The following is a 15507-nucleotide window of genomic DNA, read 5'->3' as shown; positions in this document are numbered from 1 at the left end:
AGAACCACTGCTCTAGCTAATACTTAGTCCTGCCATGAGTGGAGGGTACTGGACGAGATGAACTCTTGAGGTCCCTTCCAGTCTGATGATTTTATAATATTAAAGATTTCATCCATGAACACTAAACAAGAAACCTAAAGAAAATACTACTATGTGATGTTTCCAATCATTTGAAGAAATGTATCAATCTTAAATCTTTTAGGGCCAAATTCACAAGTATGTTCTGACAGCTTTAAGCCATTCTCCTGAAAAACTCATGAAGAAGCGTTCTCTTCAAAATGGTGACTACCTCACTGTTCCCAACTGAAGAGAAGCCCAGCTCCCCCACTAGGAATATGGCAGTTTCCTGTGCTGTCAAGAGGTAAATAGGAGCACTGCGAGGAGCAACTCAGTGCAGATACAGGCCTATAGCCCGAGTCACACTGAGAACAACAGGAGATGATGGCTAGTTTGAGAGATAACTGTTCTTTGTGGACTTCTCTTAAGATTAACAGTGGTTGAAGAATAAACAAGAAACTTTCAGTTATACCCAGCAGCAAAGAATGGCCACTAATTCTAAAAAGAAAAAATTCTTCAAATGAAGCCTAGTCGTAAGATTCTACTGAGTTTTAACTATATGGGAAATTTGAAGAGTCTGTGTTATTTCTTATTAAGATCATCAGGCATTACAAAAACAGTTTTGCCAACACGATGCAAAATTTCTTAAAGGTCCCATTTTAAAATTAATTTAACTCAAACTAATTAACAGATTTATTTATAAATCCTCAGAACTTTCTTTACTCAAGAAGTGGTATAATTTGGGGGAGGGTGTGCTGTAATTTTCATACATAACAAAAAGAGTAATCCCTTCTTTCAGTGCAAAACTTAACTTAATCTTAACTGTAGTATCTCTATAACATACTACAGATATTGAAATACACCTCTCTCATTGCAAAAAGTACACACACACACAGGAAATATATGCTATAACTGAATTTTAGTTTTATTTTGTATTTGAAAACCTATAAAAAAATCTATTTATTGTGATTATTTCTAGAAACAGGAAATGAGCATCATACCCTAGCAGAGCATGGGAATTTAAAAAAAAAAAAAAAATACAAATGTAGACAGCCTCGTGTATACCAAATTACACTCAAACAAAGCCAGCCACTTTGATCACAGAAGTGTCACGTCTCACACACACTGGTTCTGCAGACTAGTGTCTACACTACTCAGGGTGTCCAACTATTGGCCAGCTTCCAGAAGGTTGGCGTGCATATTAGTAGTATTATAGGAGCTTTAGTGATGGCGCTGTTAAACAATAATAGAACAACAGAATAATAATAGAACAATAAAAGAATACCATGTTAGTTCATGTAAGTTCAACTTTCATGATAAAGAGATTGCACTACAGTACTTGTATGAGGTGAATTGAAAAATACTATTTCTTTTGTTCATAATGTTTACAGTGCAAATATTTGGAATAAAAAATAATATAAAGTGAGCACTGTACACATTCTATTCTGGGTTGTAATAGAAATCAATATATTTGAAAATGTAGAAAAACATCCAAAAATATTTAATACATTTCAATTGGTATTCTATTGTTTAACAGTGCGATTAACCATGATTAATTTTTTTAATCGCAATTAGTTTTTTGAGTTAATCACGTGAGTTAACTGCAATTAATCGACAGCCCTAAAAAAAGTAAATTTTTTGCTTTGCACATCATCTAAGAAAACTAGTGACAAAAGCACACACCTTTATCATATAAATTACCTCGGATTCATTCTAAATGTCATAACTAAATCCTCATTTGTTTAGTTCAGATAAAACCACAATCTTCACTGTAACCCAACAAAGAACATTAAAGATTCATTAAACAGTGTTAATATTAAAAATGGGTTGAAGCAGTGTTCAGATTCAGATTAGTTTAGGCTTCAGTTCAGGATGGATCAGTGCCAAAATCTCTCAGATAATCTAACAATTTTTGCAAAATTGGACAAAAATCTTGAAAGTAGTATTCATTAGAGATTTTGTCTAAGGCCAAACCATACCTGGATAATAGGTCCTCTCCAGTTAGGATACAATCCAGAACTAAAACTATGAAGACAAGCAGAAAGCTAAGAATATTTATCCACGCGCCTCAAATACGATGAAATTCGAAGGAGCTCATATTCATAGTGCAACTTTTGACCATATCTAATTAATACAAATTAAGTTAACTACATTTTAGATGTTAACAAATATAAAAACTTACTCAGAAATGTGTTCAGCAGCTGGGCAACCTAGGGAAACTGGAATTAAAAATAAAGGATTAATTCTGTATTAAAAAATACACCTTGAAATATCATCATTAAAGATCATCCATTTCATCCTTACCCATAACAATTTTACATTCAACAACACCACTTTGCCAAGCCCTGGGTACTAGGGTAGCTCCCCAATATTACAACCTCTTCATGAGCCATCTTGAAGAAGAATTTCTGGACAAATGTACCACAAAACCAGTGATATACAGGATTTGAAATATATCAGTGATATTTCATCCTCTGGACAGATGACCTAAACTCCCTCACTGATTTCCCATCCATTAAACTCTAAAACACTTCCACACTAGCATCAACATCCTGGACACCATGATCAGCTTCAACATTGGAACCCTACAGACAATTTATAAAAAAAACCAAACCTGGATCACCCACACTACTTTCATAGATCCAGTAACCACCTCAAACACACCAAGATATCGGTTATTGACAGCCAGGCACTCAAATACCACAGAATAGGATAGAAAAAAGACTGGGACATACACCTTAACACACTTAAAAACAGCTTCACCAAACAAGGACACTCCACCAGAGAATGGGCCATCCAAATACCCAAAGAGAACCTGCTTCAATACAGAAATAACCCATCCTGCCCTGCTCGACTGCACACCCCTAGTTGTCACCTAGCACCCTCACTGGAGCTCATTATGGGGTATCATCAAACAATTTCAACCCATACTAGATGGGGATGACATTCTGGAAGAAATGTTCCCGAATTCCCTCATCTGACCTTCAAACAATGCCCCCAACCTCTCCAAGCTCATTGTCAGAAGCAAGCTCCCCAGAGACCAGGACATACTAACTCCAAGCAGCACCAGACCCTGCCAGAACACCACCACAAAATTTATAAACATATCCCCATTGCTAAGATGATCAACACCTCCCACAACACACCTTTCCAGATCAATTGGTCCTACACATGTCGTACCTCATCCAGTGCACAAAATGCCCAACAATAGCGACATGGGTGAAAGCAGACAATCACTACATTCTCGAGTGAACTCACACAGAAAAATGATAAAACAAAAACACCGTTTAACTTGTGAGTAAACACTTTTCACAAAATAATCTCTCTATAGCTGACCTCAGCCCTCATCCACAAAGTACTCCTAGGGGAATTCTGCACCACTGCACATGCTCAGAATTTATGTCCCCTGCAGATTTCTTTGCTTCCCTGCAGAAAAATGACTTTCTGACAGGGAAGCAAAGGGAAGCTACAAGAGCAGTCATGCGACTCTCCCCAGCAGTATGTTTTGGGGGCTCAGGGCAGCCAGGAGAGAGGTAAATCACAACAGGGCAAAAGGCGGGACTGGGGAAGACCTGCCTAGTGGCTCCTACCATGCATCAGGCTCTGCTGCTAGTCCCGGCTGGGCTGGGCTGGGGAGGACAGGACTTCCTCTTCCCTTGCACAGCATCCATGGCCGGGTCAAACCCATCCCCAGATTTCTCTCCCAGCTGAAGGAAGCTCTGCAAACTCTCCTCTCCATCTCCCATCACTCCTCAGCTGCAGGGGGAGAGATCCCTGAAAAGGGAGCTGCTCCCCCATCTGCCCAACCCCTGTGCATCCAGATCCCCTCATACTCAGACCCTCCTGCCAAGCCTCAACTTGCCCTACCCGATGAGTCCCACTCCCCCTGCACCTGGACCACCCCACCTAGCCCCAACTGGACCCCTCACACCCAGACCCCGCCCCCTCCACTGAGCCCAACCACCTTCACCTGGACACCCTGCAAAGTCCCATTACCATTGCATCCAGAAACCCCCAACAAGCCCCTGTGCATCCAGATCCCCCCTGCACCTAGATCCCCCACTGACCCGCCTGCACCCAGATTGCCCCACACAGAACCCTTTCGATCCACACCTGGATCCCCCCCACACTTGGATCCTGCTTTGCTGAGTCTGCCCGCCCACACCTAGTGCACCTAGCACAGAGGGCAGGGTCACAGGGTGTTTCTGGGGCACGTCTGGTCCTTGCACTGTGTCAGGGTTGGGCGCAGCCCCACTGCTGAGTCTGTGTCTCTTGGAGAGCTGCACTGTGATCTCCCACCTCTGTGCCAGTGGCCTGTGCTCCCCAATGCCATGCTTGAGCCTCCACAGTTATTTGAAAAATAAAATGTGCAGAATTTTTAAATATTGTGTGCAGAATTTTTATTTTTTTGGCACAGAATGCACTCAGGAGTAACAAAGGAAACCTGCACAACAGGCTTCAAAAGATGAGCCTTGGAGCTTAAATTCATAACTTTGCTAAATATTAAAAATCATGGACTGAAGGAAGGCATTGGCTTTATTGCTTATTACAACAATCTATAACCCACTAACCACGCCCCCATTTCCCTCCATTACTGGAAAGGTGTTAATGGACCACTTCACCTTGAACAATACATATTTCAAGGGAGTAACTACTTACGCTAAACAATCTGTTCCACCTTGTATTTAGCTGTGACACTCTGAATACATTTCAAAGACCTGAAGAAGAGTTATGTGTAAGCTTGAATGCTTGTCATTGTCACCAACAGAAGCTGGTCCAATACAAGATATAATTTCACCCAATTTATGAAAGATTAGCATTCATTTTGGAATGTAACTGCACAAGAACCACCAATAATGTGGTAGATTAAAATATTATATTATTAATATTCAATAAATAAAGATAAAATACACTACATGTACTTACCATTCTCTATAATAACTTGACAAGCATGAGTATGTCTTTCACTCAAATGTGTGGCCATCTTATCTAAGCCAGAAACATCAGTTAGGAAATCACAATTAAGACACACGACAGTAACACCCCTAAAAAGGAGAAAAAAAAAAAAGGGTAAAAAGAGTAGGTAGTACAAGGCTATGAAAGATTTGCTTCTACTTGTGGCATATAAAGTTTGAGACTGTGCAGATCCCATGAAAATACAATGTACATGTATGTAATGTTTATGTAAATCAACATTATCTTTCTGTGCACTTAAGTATTTATTATTTGCATTAAGGTAGTATGTAGGACCTCTAGTCATATACCAGGACCCCACTGTGCTAAGCACTGTACAAACATAATAAAAAGAAAGTGCCATTATTAGCACTTTTATTTGAGCATTCCAAGCATTATAGATAGCAGGTGCGTGAGAGGAAGTTCTTCTCTTGAAAATTTGGCAGGGATGGGGAATAAGGGTGGAAGAGACATGTAGACAGTTGCTTTATTTATCTGCAGCTACATTAAACATTATTAGTTCTCCCACAAGAAGCTTCACTTCCCCTGCATAAACATTTTCACTTCCATGTTACTTCCAATTTGTGGCAACCCACAAGATCAAGAGTTCCAAAGTTTGAACCTCAAATACAGGTCTTATATCTAATATTAACTAAGCGACTAGACAGGTATAAGAGTGTATATTAAAGAGAGAATGAAACAAAGAATAATTTGCAACTGAAAATAAGAGTTACCTTAGTTCTTCTGAATGCTTCTTATAGATCCAAAATCTTTTACTTGGACGAGCACTATGAAAGCTACAGAGAAGGAAATATAATTTTAGCTATTTTTCTATATAGAGGGCAGGTCTTTTTGAGTATAGTATTCCACATAACTATACCGTAAATGGTACTGCAAGTTGCCTGTTGTAAGACATGAAAATAAAGGACTTTTATTGTCTGTCCATGTACTGTTCTAAAGTAGTAAATTTGGTACATAAAGAGTTCACAGGTTCATGCATCTCACTCCCTGTTCAAAATACTGAAATACTACACCAAAATCTTTAAAACATCACTCAGGATTAGACTACCAGTTAAATAAGTATGTCTTTATCCTTTACAAGGTATCCGTTTAGAAAACTTTTAAGTACTTTCTGAGGAATGTGGTTTTTGGACAAAAACATTTCAGTCATGATTAGCTGAAGTACTATGAAGTTTAATTTTCAAGATACAATCACTATCATAATATGGCAATAGCATAGCGCTGTCTTTGAATAAGTAGTTTGAATTTTTGTGTTTGCACATAAACAAGTAGTAAGTCATTTGTAAAAATAGATAAAACAGACTAAGAATATATTCTGAACTTCTAAAGGTTTAACTATTATCTTCATGTTTTACAGTAATTAAAATAAGCTATATATTTGTTACCAGTGTCAGTATTCCAGTTTGCTCTGGCTCCGCTATGGTTTGGAAACAAGGCATCATTTATGGACTATACTCAACAGGCTTAAACAACAGCTTAATAAATGTGCATATGAGATCTCTCTTAATATATAAGACAGACTAAAGCCACAAGATAGCTATACAGCTGCTGGCTGCTAGCATAGAAGGTTCTCCTATTAACTAACTAGAAACCAGCGAGTTTGTAATATGATACATCACTTCATCCAGAAACTCAAATGGACACTGACACCACTACATGTCTGTGTGTGTAAATGGGCACAGGCATCTCTACATACATACACGCAAAATGCTGAAACATTAAGATTGCAAAGTCAAGCGCTCAGTTAGAAAATGCCAGAATTTAAGGTTGCCTAGTCAACCTTAACTCATTCCCATTGTGCGTATGCATTATATAGTCCTTAATTATATGATCACATTTTTTCCACAGTACCCCTGCCTCATTCAGTGCACAGAATGAGCAGTGCTCATTTAATGAGCAGCTATTCAACATTTTGATTTACCCTCATTGTGTGTGAGGCCCCATACCTTATTTACTGCATCACTATTCAAACACTGCACTAAATACAGAACTATTAATTTTCTCATGGGCTTTTCTATCACGATCATCACTGTAGTATCTGACTGTTTCACAAACATCAATGAATTTATCTTCACATTACCCCTGTGAGATAAGGCAGTATTATTTTACAGATGCAGAACTGAGGCACAGAGAGAATAGGGTCAAAAAAGTAGCCACTAATTTTGGGTGGCCAATTTTAGACACCAAGGGCCTGATTTTTCGGAGAACGTCTCATTATATAGCACTGCATACGTTTAAAGCACAGATCCCATAGACTTCAGTTGTAGCTGTCACTGAACTGCACTTCTACAATTCAAACACTAGGGTCTCAAGGTGGGTGGCTAGAAAATGAGGAACAAATGATTACTGACCACCTGTGAAAAATTTGGTTTAAGTTACTTGCCCAACCTCACATAAGAATTCTGTGGCAGAAGCAGGGATAGAACCCAGTTCTGAAGGGTGTCATTTCACTGCCTCAGCCACGAGACCATTTTTTCTCTTCCTGCAATACCATGCCTCACTCTATACACAGGGTCCTTATAGTCTGAGGTGTTTTTGTTTTTGTTTTTTTTATAGCAAGTACCAGTGCAGTGGATTTAGCCACACATCTGCCATTAACATTGCTTTGAAAATCTAAGCCTATAGTTTTCCTCAGTCCTATGAAACAAATACAAGATACAGCTCACAGGAAGAGTTAACATAATTTTATATAGGTTTAAGAAAAATACTTTAAAATAATCATGACTATAATTATAAAAATGTGAAGAGTTCTCACCTCATCATGTGATTCACATAGGCTTTGCTACAGCTAGTATTGTATCTGCATAAGCTGCAATGGACATATGCTGGAAAGTGACTTGCAAAATCTTTTATTTCTGAGTAACATTCAATGCATTTATGAACTCCCAAACGATACCTAATAGTAATACAAATGAACCAAATACTGTTAGTGTTAATATATTAAGGGGACATACTTAATATACTTAAAAAGTCTTATTTTAAAGCCCCAACAGCATTGCTTTGACAAGTAAAAAGAGGGTCTTTTTAACAATGTATTGACTAACATGATTTTAAACACCACTTAGTACCTACTGTAGACAGTTTAACACCTTTTAAAAATGTTAGCTGGCCATGGTAGAGCCTATATACTAAGTACTGTTTAAATTCGTATTAGCGCATACTTCTTAAAAAAACACTCAAGAACATTTTCCCCCCTCTAATTACAGTGTGTCATTATGATCTTAAAACTTACTCAATGGTTATCTGCTAAGGACTTTTAAATAAGTTATTTGCCTGTTTTTTGCTTCTCTAAGCTGTGTGGAAAAGGACTGGGGATCTCCTCTCAGATACCTTCCCAACCCATCCACCCTCAAAATACCCCACAAACCTTACAGAAAAATTAAATGAAGAAAGTTAAGTCTGATCCTCCATAATTTTGTTGGAGGCCCAGTTGGATGTCCTGAAGCACACTTATTGTGAGGTTTAGTACCTCAATTGAAGAAGCAGGATTGTTAATCTTTAGCAAAGGCATTTTGTACCCAAAATGTTATTCACTGAAGTTAAATAGCTATTAAAAAAAGTTTTATACAATGAAACTAAAGATCCTCTCTCTTCTCAATAGCTTAGCTTTCAATCTCTTGACTCTTCTGGAACAATTTCATTACATCTCCAGTCACCAGAGTGCCTTCTAGGACAGACAAGACCTGAATTCCTAATTTTAAAAATAAACAGGAAAAACAAACAAACAAAACCTTAAAAACCCTACAAACAAAATGATTTCTTTTTAACCTCATAAAGAAGCTAAAAGGAACACAAGCACAGCTGTATTTCCCTTTGCAGGTCATCTTTAGCAGACTCTGCCTAGAGACTCAATATTTCAACAAAATATGATTTTGTACAGTGACCCAGTGAAAAGTCTGAATTTTGTAGGAAATTAGTACTTTCCACATCATCTGTCCTGCTCTTCCATTGCCAGGAAGTCTGTTGTTAACAAAACAACAAATCACATGGGGAAGAATAAAGATAAAAATAATATCAAGATATTGGTATGCAAATATCAAGATACTAGCGTCTTTCTTATGAACCTGCTCTCCCTGTCAAACTCAACCACGTCACAAATCCCCTGTGTTCCAATAAGCTTTATCTTCATGAACTGATCTTTGCCTACTTTTTGTAAGTATGTTCAAAATATACTTTAGAACAGTATTAACTGAAAGATTTTACCTTAGATTATGCAATGCTGTATTGGCAACTTTTTTTTTTTTTTTGCTGCTGCTGCTGCTAGTAAATGTGTTTTGCTTCTTCTGTATAGTTGATGATTTTAATTTTGATTTATTTGTATTAGATTTGTTGTGATTTTTAGTGTTGGTATTTTTAGTTTTGGGAGATAACTGAAATGTGGAGGTGCTTGTGCTAAAAGATGTGGCAGACGTTCCAGATTGAAGAGGTCCAACAGAAGCTCGAATTGTAACCTAGGAACATGAAATAATATGGGCACTTTATAACACTGTAAAAATTAATGATACTAATTAGAGTTATATTTAAAAATTTTTGAAACTCCTGTTTCTATAACTCAGACAAGTCTTTCATTTGCCTTGTATATTTTGGTCATATCCCTGTAGTATAAAACAAATAGAGCAGTTTACTGTCAGGAAAATTTTGCTTCACATGGAACACAAATATAAAGAATCCTATTCAATAAGACACGTTGAAAAATATGACTTACAACTGACACAGAACAGAAGCTATACCCCAAATAGTTTACCGATTTTCAGCAAAAAAGGGGGCATCCAATAAGTAACAGAGCAGAAAATTCTAAAGTAAGCAAAAGTAATCTACTACTTAGTCTTAAACCCATGAAATCTTTGGATAATTGAGTGTGTTATCACAGAAGACTGAAGTCTGACCTGAGAGTTTACTGGAAAAAAAAAAAACTTCATAATTTGCAAAGCAGTTGCCACAATTACGAGTTCTCCTACAGGGACTGAAATGACAGTGTGGTCCAGCTGGTCAGCTTCCAACAGACCAGCTACTTCACAGACCTGCCAAGTCCATAGGTTTTCCTCATAGGACTATGGATCTCAAACCCTCTTAGAAGTCTGTAGGAAAAAACCCTAGTTTACAGGGAAATCTTGTGCTGATTGGCTACTTGTCACTCATTCTATTTTTTTCCCCGTGAGGAAGGGCAACCAGGTGACGTGATGATCCACATGCTGATGAACAGCAAGGTTCCCTCAGCACAGATAGCAAGAAGAGCTCTCCTCATCTCCCTTCAAACATGGGTCTGGAAAACTCTTAGGGCATGGCTACAGTTGCAGATGTAGAGTGCTTTGAGTTAAACCAGCCTTTGTAGAGCACAGTACGGAAAGCACTGCAGTCTGTCCACACTGACCGCTTCAAGCGCATTGGCAGGGCCTCATTTGCGGCACCTGCAGCAGCATTCGGCGTGGTGCATTATGGGCAGCTAACCCAGCATGCAAATGACTGCAACAAGCTTTTCAAATGGGGGGGGACGGGTAGTGCGTGACAGGGAATGTGGGGGGAGAGTGAGTGGTTTTGGGGGGGCTGAGAGCATGTCAGCAGCAGACTCTCCTCCCCTCCCTGCCCCCTCTCACACACACAGCATTCCACACTAATGGTTGCTTTGTCTCAGAGCAGATAAGCATGTTGGCTGTCAGAAACGGAGCTTTCAAAGTGCATATCCGCATTCCTACAGTGATTCAAAAACAATGACAAGAGTGGCCACTTGACTTAAAGAGATTATGGGACGTTTCCAGAGGCTGATCAGAGCACAGTAATGCAACACCTCATCCACACTGGCGCCGCGGTGCTCCAGCGGGGTCACAGCAAACATTATTCTACTCGCCGAGGTGGAGTATCAGCAGCGCTGTAGCAGCAGAGTCAGAGCGCTCTATGTACCTTGCCAGCGTGGACAGTTAGTGAGCTCGTGTGCCTGGGGCTCCTTAATTGCGCTGTAACTCACAAGTGTAGCCAAGCCCTTCTCGATCTCAGTGCTCAGGTGAAAGTGCTAACAAGGGAGCAGCAACTTTTGCTGGCTGCTGCTCTTCCCCAGCATGGCCCCGTACGTTGAGAAAGTGTCAGATATTCTCAACCACTGATCACACCCTCTCTATAGCCAATATGCTAAAGCCGTCGCTTTTCTCCAAGAAACTGAGGGGGGAAGAGAAGGGAAAAAACAGGACCTTCAACTCAGGAAAGCAGCAGGACAGACTTCTTCTAAAAAGTGGGAGTGCAGCTATTATCAACTGTGTGTATTGGGGTGCACAGACATGTACGGGGGAAGTACAGTCTTGTATAAATTATGAAGACGGGAGGCAGAATGAAATAATCTGCTTTGAGGGATGGTATAAAATTGAATGCTTTGAGCAGGGAAGATTCCCTCCTTTCCCAACTCCTCAGTATCTCCCACCTAAAACCCAGTCCTCCTCTCTAAGAAGGCTCTCTCCATTTCTCTGGCCAGGTAACTTTCTTTTTTTCTCTTTTATATGAAGAAAGAGCTTACTTTAGTTCCAGGAGGCAATCCCTCTAATTGCTTAGGTTTCCTGAATGTCCGGTGATGCTGAGTCTTGTGATCCATTTTTTCTTTGCATGTCAAAAATTGCAATCTGCACTTAGTACAACGGTATATTCCTTTTTTCTTTTAAAAATGGAAGACAATTTACAATAAGCAGGAATCTTCTGATGAACTGAAACTGCCATTCTAGCATGTCTCAAGCAATAATGACCTAAATCTTATTTTAACAAGTCACTCTTAATAATCCTAAAACCAATAATACTGTATAACAAACAATAAAATGAACACGTGTACAGTGCTTTAAAATGCAAAGCAATACATAAGCACAATGTATCAGTAGCATCTAGGTTACCAATTAATGAAATTACAAATAAAAGATAACTATAATCCTGCATCTGGTTTCACAAGAGCGAGTGTTTTGTCACTGATTTCAAGAGGATGTCAGTATGACATATCTAAGCAACGAAATGACACGTGTATTCTTTCATAGAATGTGCAGAGGTTTTTTAATATTATTGCTAACGCAAGTTACACAAAACTCCTAATACATCAATATACTGGGGAGATCTACCAATGGAATCCAATAGTTCACTTAAAAGAATTCAAAAGAAATGGTCCAAAGCTTTATACAATAAATATTTTTCCTTATTAGTATATTTACGTTCAGTATTTTAAAACATAACTCTTCTCAATGGTCACACAACCAATAAGCTATTTTTATGGGGGAAGATGTACATTAGCATATTACTAAGTTCAGTTTTGCTTTTTGGTCACATTTCTACATCATAAAGAGACAAAAATTAACAGCTACTTACCTGATGCCTCATATAATGATGCATGTATGGTGCTCCAATTTTAATAACTTTGAGGCAAAATGGACAAAGCAAATGTTTTGTGTTTTCATGTACAGTTCTAAAATGGGTTTCTACATCTGAAAAAGCTGATGATCTGTAATTGCACACCTAGAAATAAAAGTGTAATTTAACCTCATGAGATCTTATGTTGACTTCTTTGCTGAAATTTTCTTAAGAAAAAAATAGGTGTTTTAATGCTGAATACTCTGATGTACCTGGCAAACATATGGCATTTCACCTGGCTTATGATTGTCCTTCATATGTTGCAAAAGAACTTGCTCTGTTTCAAAGGATAATTCACAGATTTTACAAATAGCTGAAAAAGAATAGAAAATAGTCAAAAATGTATTAATTGGAGTTTGGGGGAAAAAAATACCGTATTGTGCGTGTGTAAACTGCTATGTGTATGCATACACATGCATGCATGCATACACATGCATGCATGCATGTATACATATATATACACACACACACACTGAAATTTATACATATAGAAGTATTAAATATAAAGACGAGACAACTGCAGATTTATTTTGCTTCTGAAACTTGCTTCAAGAGTCTGCAGTCTGGATTTCCTGGTGTGATGCAAGAAATGCAAGAAATCTGGCAATGGAGAGCCCAATCCTATTAATTTTTGTTGTTTTTAAACCTAGACTGAAACGCTAATCTTTCAAACAACTAATCTGAACAAAAGTTGGTAACTAAACATGGTAACTAAAAGCGGATAAACTGGCTGATCAACTACTCTCTAACCTCAGTACTTATTCTCCCCTTTAAAAACAAAAAAACAATGGTTTCCTGCATCTTTATTTGCAAGTTACAAATCAGCAAATAGCTAAAATTTTAAGAACACAATGATTAAACACAAAGAGAACAAACTTACTAGATGACTCATAAGGGGTGTGTGTACTTTCAATGTGGCACTGCAGCTGGAAAGGTGTGGGAAACTGACGATAACAGTGCTGGCAGGTGGTGTGGCTTTCCCAACTTTCACTGCTCTGCTTCTCGAGCTCTAAGTGGTGTTTCATGTGGTTCATAAACCTATTAAAGATAGTGAACAGGTGCACAAGCTAAGTTTAAACAAAAAACATACTTGACAAATTGACATGAAGTATGTAAAGTGGAAAACACTGTTGAATAGGAGCACTTTTGTAGTGAATTGTAAAATGGTTCTTATGATTTCTAAATTGTCAAAAATTTCATAAATGGAAGATACAAATAAAAAACAACCACCACCTTTCAGCAGATTAACCAAAAGACATCCTGAACATTGAATGAAAAACACACTATTATCTCAAATATACTCTGCAGTATAGGGAATCTACAGTATTGTGTCATATTTGATTATAGTCATGCCAGACTATGTCAGAGGGACAACGTGGGTGAGGTGATATTTTTATTGGACCAACTTCTGTTGGTGAGAGAAACATACTTTCAAGCTTACACAGAGCTCTTCTTCAGGTCACCTTCAGGTATGGGGACCTGACAGTGACCTGAAAAAGAGCTCTTTGTCAGCTTGAAAGCATGTGTCTCTCATCAACAGAAGTTGATGCAATAAAAAAAATATCACCTCACCTACCTTGTCTCTCTAATATCTTGGTACCAATACAACAACAACACTGCATATAATGATATGTAGGATGCTTTCCAAATTTCAAGAAAGGACAGTCCCTGATACAAAGATCTTATAATCTAATGAAAGGGAAACAAATAAAACAAAATAAACAATCTTTACACAAGTCAACTCAATTCACTCCAAGCAGCATAGCAGAAGTGGGTTTTAAAGAGTGACTGAAACATGGACAGGGCAGAGGCCCTGCAGAGGAGCACAGGGAGATTATACCTTATATAAGGGATACCCTCCCCACAAGCATATTGTAGGAGTCATGTCCCTGAGTATGCTGCCATGAAACCTTCTGGAATAATGGAGGGGCCATGTGCATGCCCCTAAAAGCCCACATTCCACAAACCAAAAAGTAAAAGTCATTCAACAGAACCATCCCATCCCCCTGAATTCCTCTCTACTTTCAGGAGCTTTATTTAGAGATCAGCTTTAAAGTACAGGGAGGAGGGTTCGTATGTTATTGTTTGTACATACAGTAGAATCTCAGAGTTATGAACAACAGAATGACCAGTCAATCACACACCTCATTTGGAACCAGAAGTACACAATCAGGCAACAGCAGAGACACCCCTACCTCCCCTCCCGAAAAAAAGCACATACAATAAAATACTGTGTTAAACGTAAACTACTAAAAAAAGGAGGGGAGCAGTATTTTTCTTTTGCATAGTAAAATTTGAAAGCTGAATTAAGTCAATGTTCAGTTGTAAATTTTTGAAAGAACAATAAAGTTTGTTCAGAGTTAGGAACAGTCAGATCAGTTCTACAGAGTGATCTAGATCACTTTGTAAAGTGGTCTCACTTGAACAATCTGTCTTTTAATACAGCCAAATGCAAGGTCACATCTATAAACAAAAAAATATAGGTCACACTTGCAGATGGGGGACTGTATTTTGGAAAGCCTGTTTCTGAAAAATCATCATGATGCATAACCAATTGAACATGAACTCCCAATGTGACGCGGTTAAGACCACTAACAAGATCCCTGGATGTATAAGCAGGGGAATATTGAGTAGAAATAGGTAGGTGATATTACTACTGGATAATACTTGCATGAGCCCATTACTGAAATACTGCATCTAGCTCTGGTCCACACTTGAAAATGGACGTTGACAAGATGGAAAGGACTCAGAAAAGAGCTACAAGAACGATTCAAGGTGTGAAAAACCTGTATTACAGTAAGAGATGAAAGAAGCTCAATCTATGTAGTTTATCCAAGAAAAGGTTAAGAGATGACTTTATTATAGTCTATAACAACATACAAGGGGAGAAGATTTCTGACACTACAGTGCTCTTTAATCTAGCAGATAAAGGCGTAACAAGATCCCATGGCTGGAAACGTAAAATAGATAAATTCTGATTAGATAGTAAAATGCAAATTTTTACAGTGAGAATTGTTAACCTTTGGAAAAGCTTGCCTATGGATGTGGCAGACTCACATGTTTAATGATGGCACCAGCATGCTCTGAAACAGAGATTCCCTTCAT

The 15507-nt window shown here is 38.3% G+C and overlaps 1 protein-coding gene across 8 annotated transcripts in view; it reads right to left on the bottom strand.

Annotated features, from left to right (window-relative positions):
* Positions 1–15507, bottom strand: part of ZNF280D (zinc finger protein 280D) — an 80826-nt gene that overhangs the window by 13403 nt on the left and 51916 nt on the right. For all 8 annotated transcript variants that reach the window (XM_084640567.1, XM_084640571.1, XM_084640573.1 and 5 more), the window contains 9 exons: positions 13283–13440; positions 12615–12715; positions 12361–12507; positions 11534–11668; positions 9235–9482; positions 7787–7927; positions 5745–5807; positions 4984–5102; positions 2240–2276 (listed from right to left, as the gene is read on the bottom strand). In XM_084640567.1, the coding sequence (XP_084496693.1) occupies positions 2240–2276; positions 4984–5102; positions 5745–5807; positions 7787–7927; positions 9235–9482; positions 11534–11668; positions 12361–12507; positions 12615–12715; positions 13283–13440 (1149 nt within the window). The remainder of the gene's footprint in view (positions 1–2239; positions 2277–4983; positions 5103–5744; positions 5808–7786; positions 7928–9234; positions 9483–11533; positions 11669–12360; positions 12508–12614; positions 12716–13282; positions 13441–15507) is intronic.

This window comes from Lepidochelys olivacea, assembly GCF_965140295.1.
Source record: "Lepidochelys olivacea isolate rLepOli2 genome assembly, chromosome: 10".
Lineage (NCBI taxonomy): Eukaryota > Metazoa > Chordata > Testudines > Cheloniidae > Lepidochelys > Lepidochelys olivacea.
Note: the sequence above shows the minus strand (reverse complement) of the source record. Positions and strands in the feature narration are given on the sequence as shown.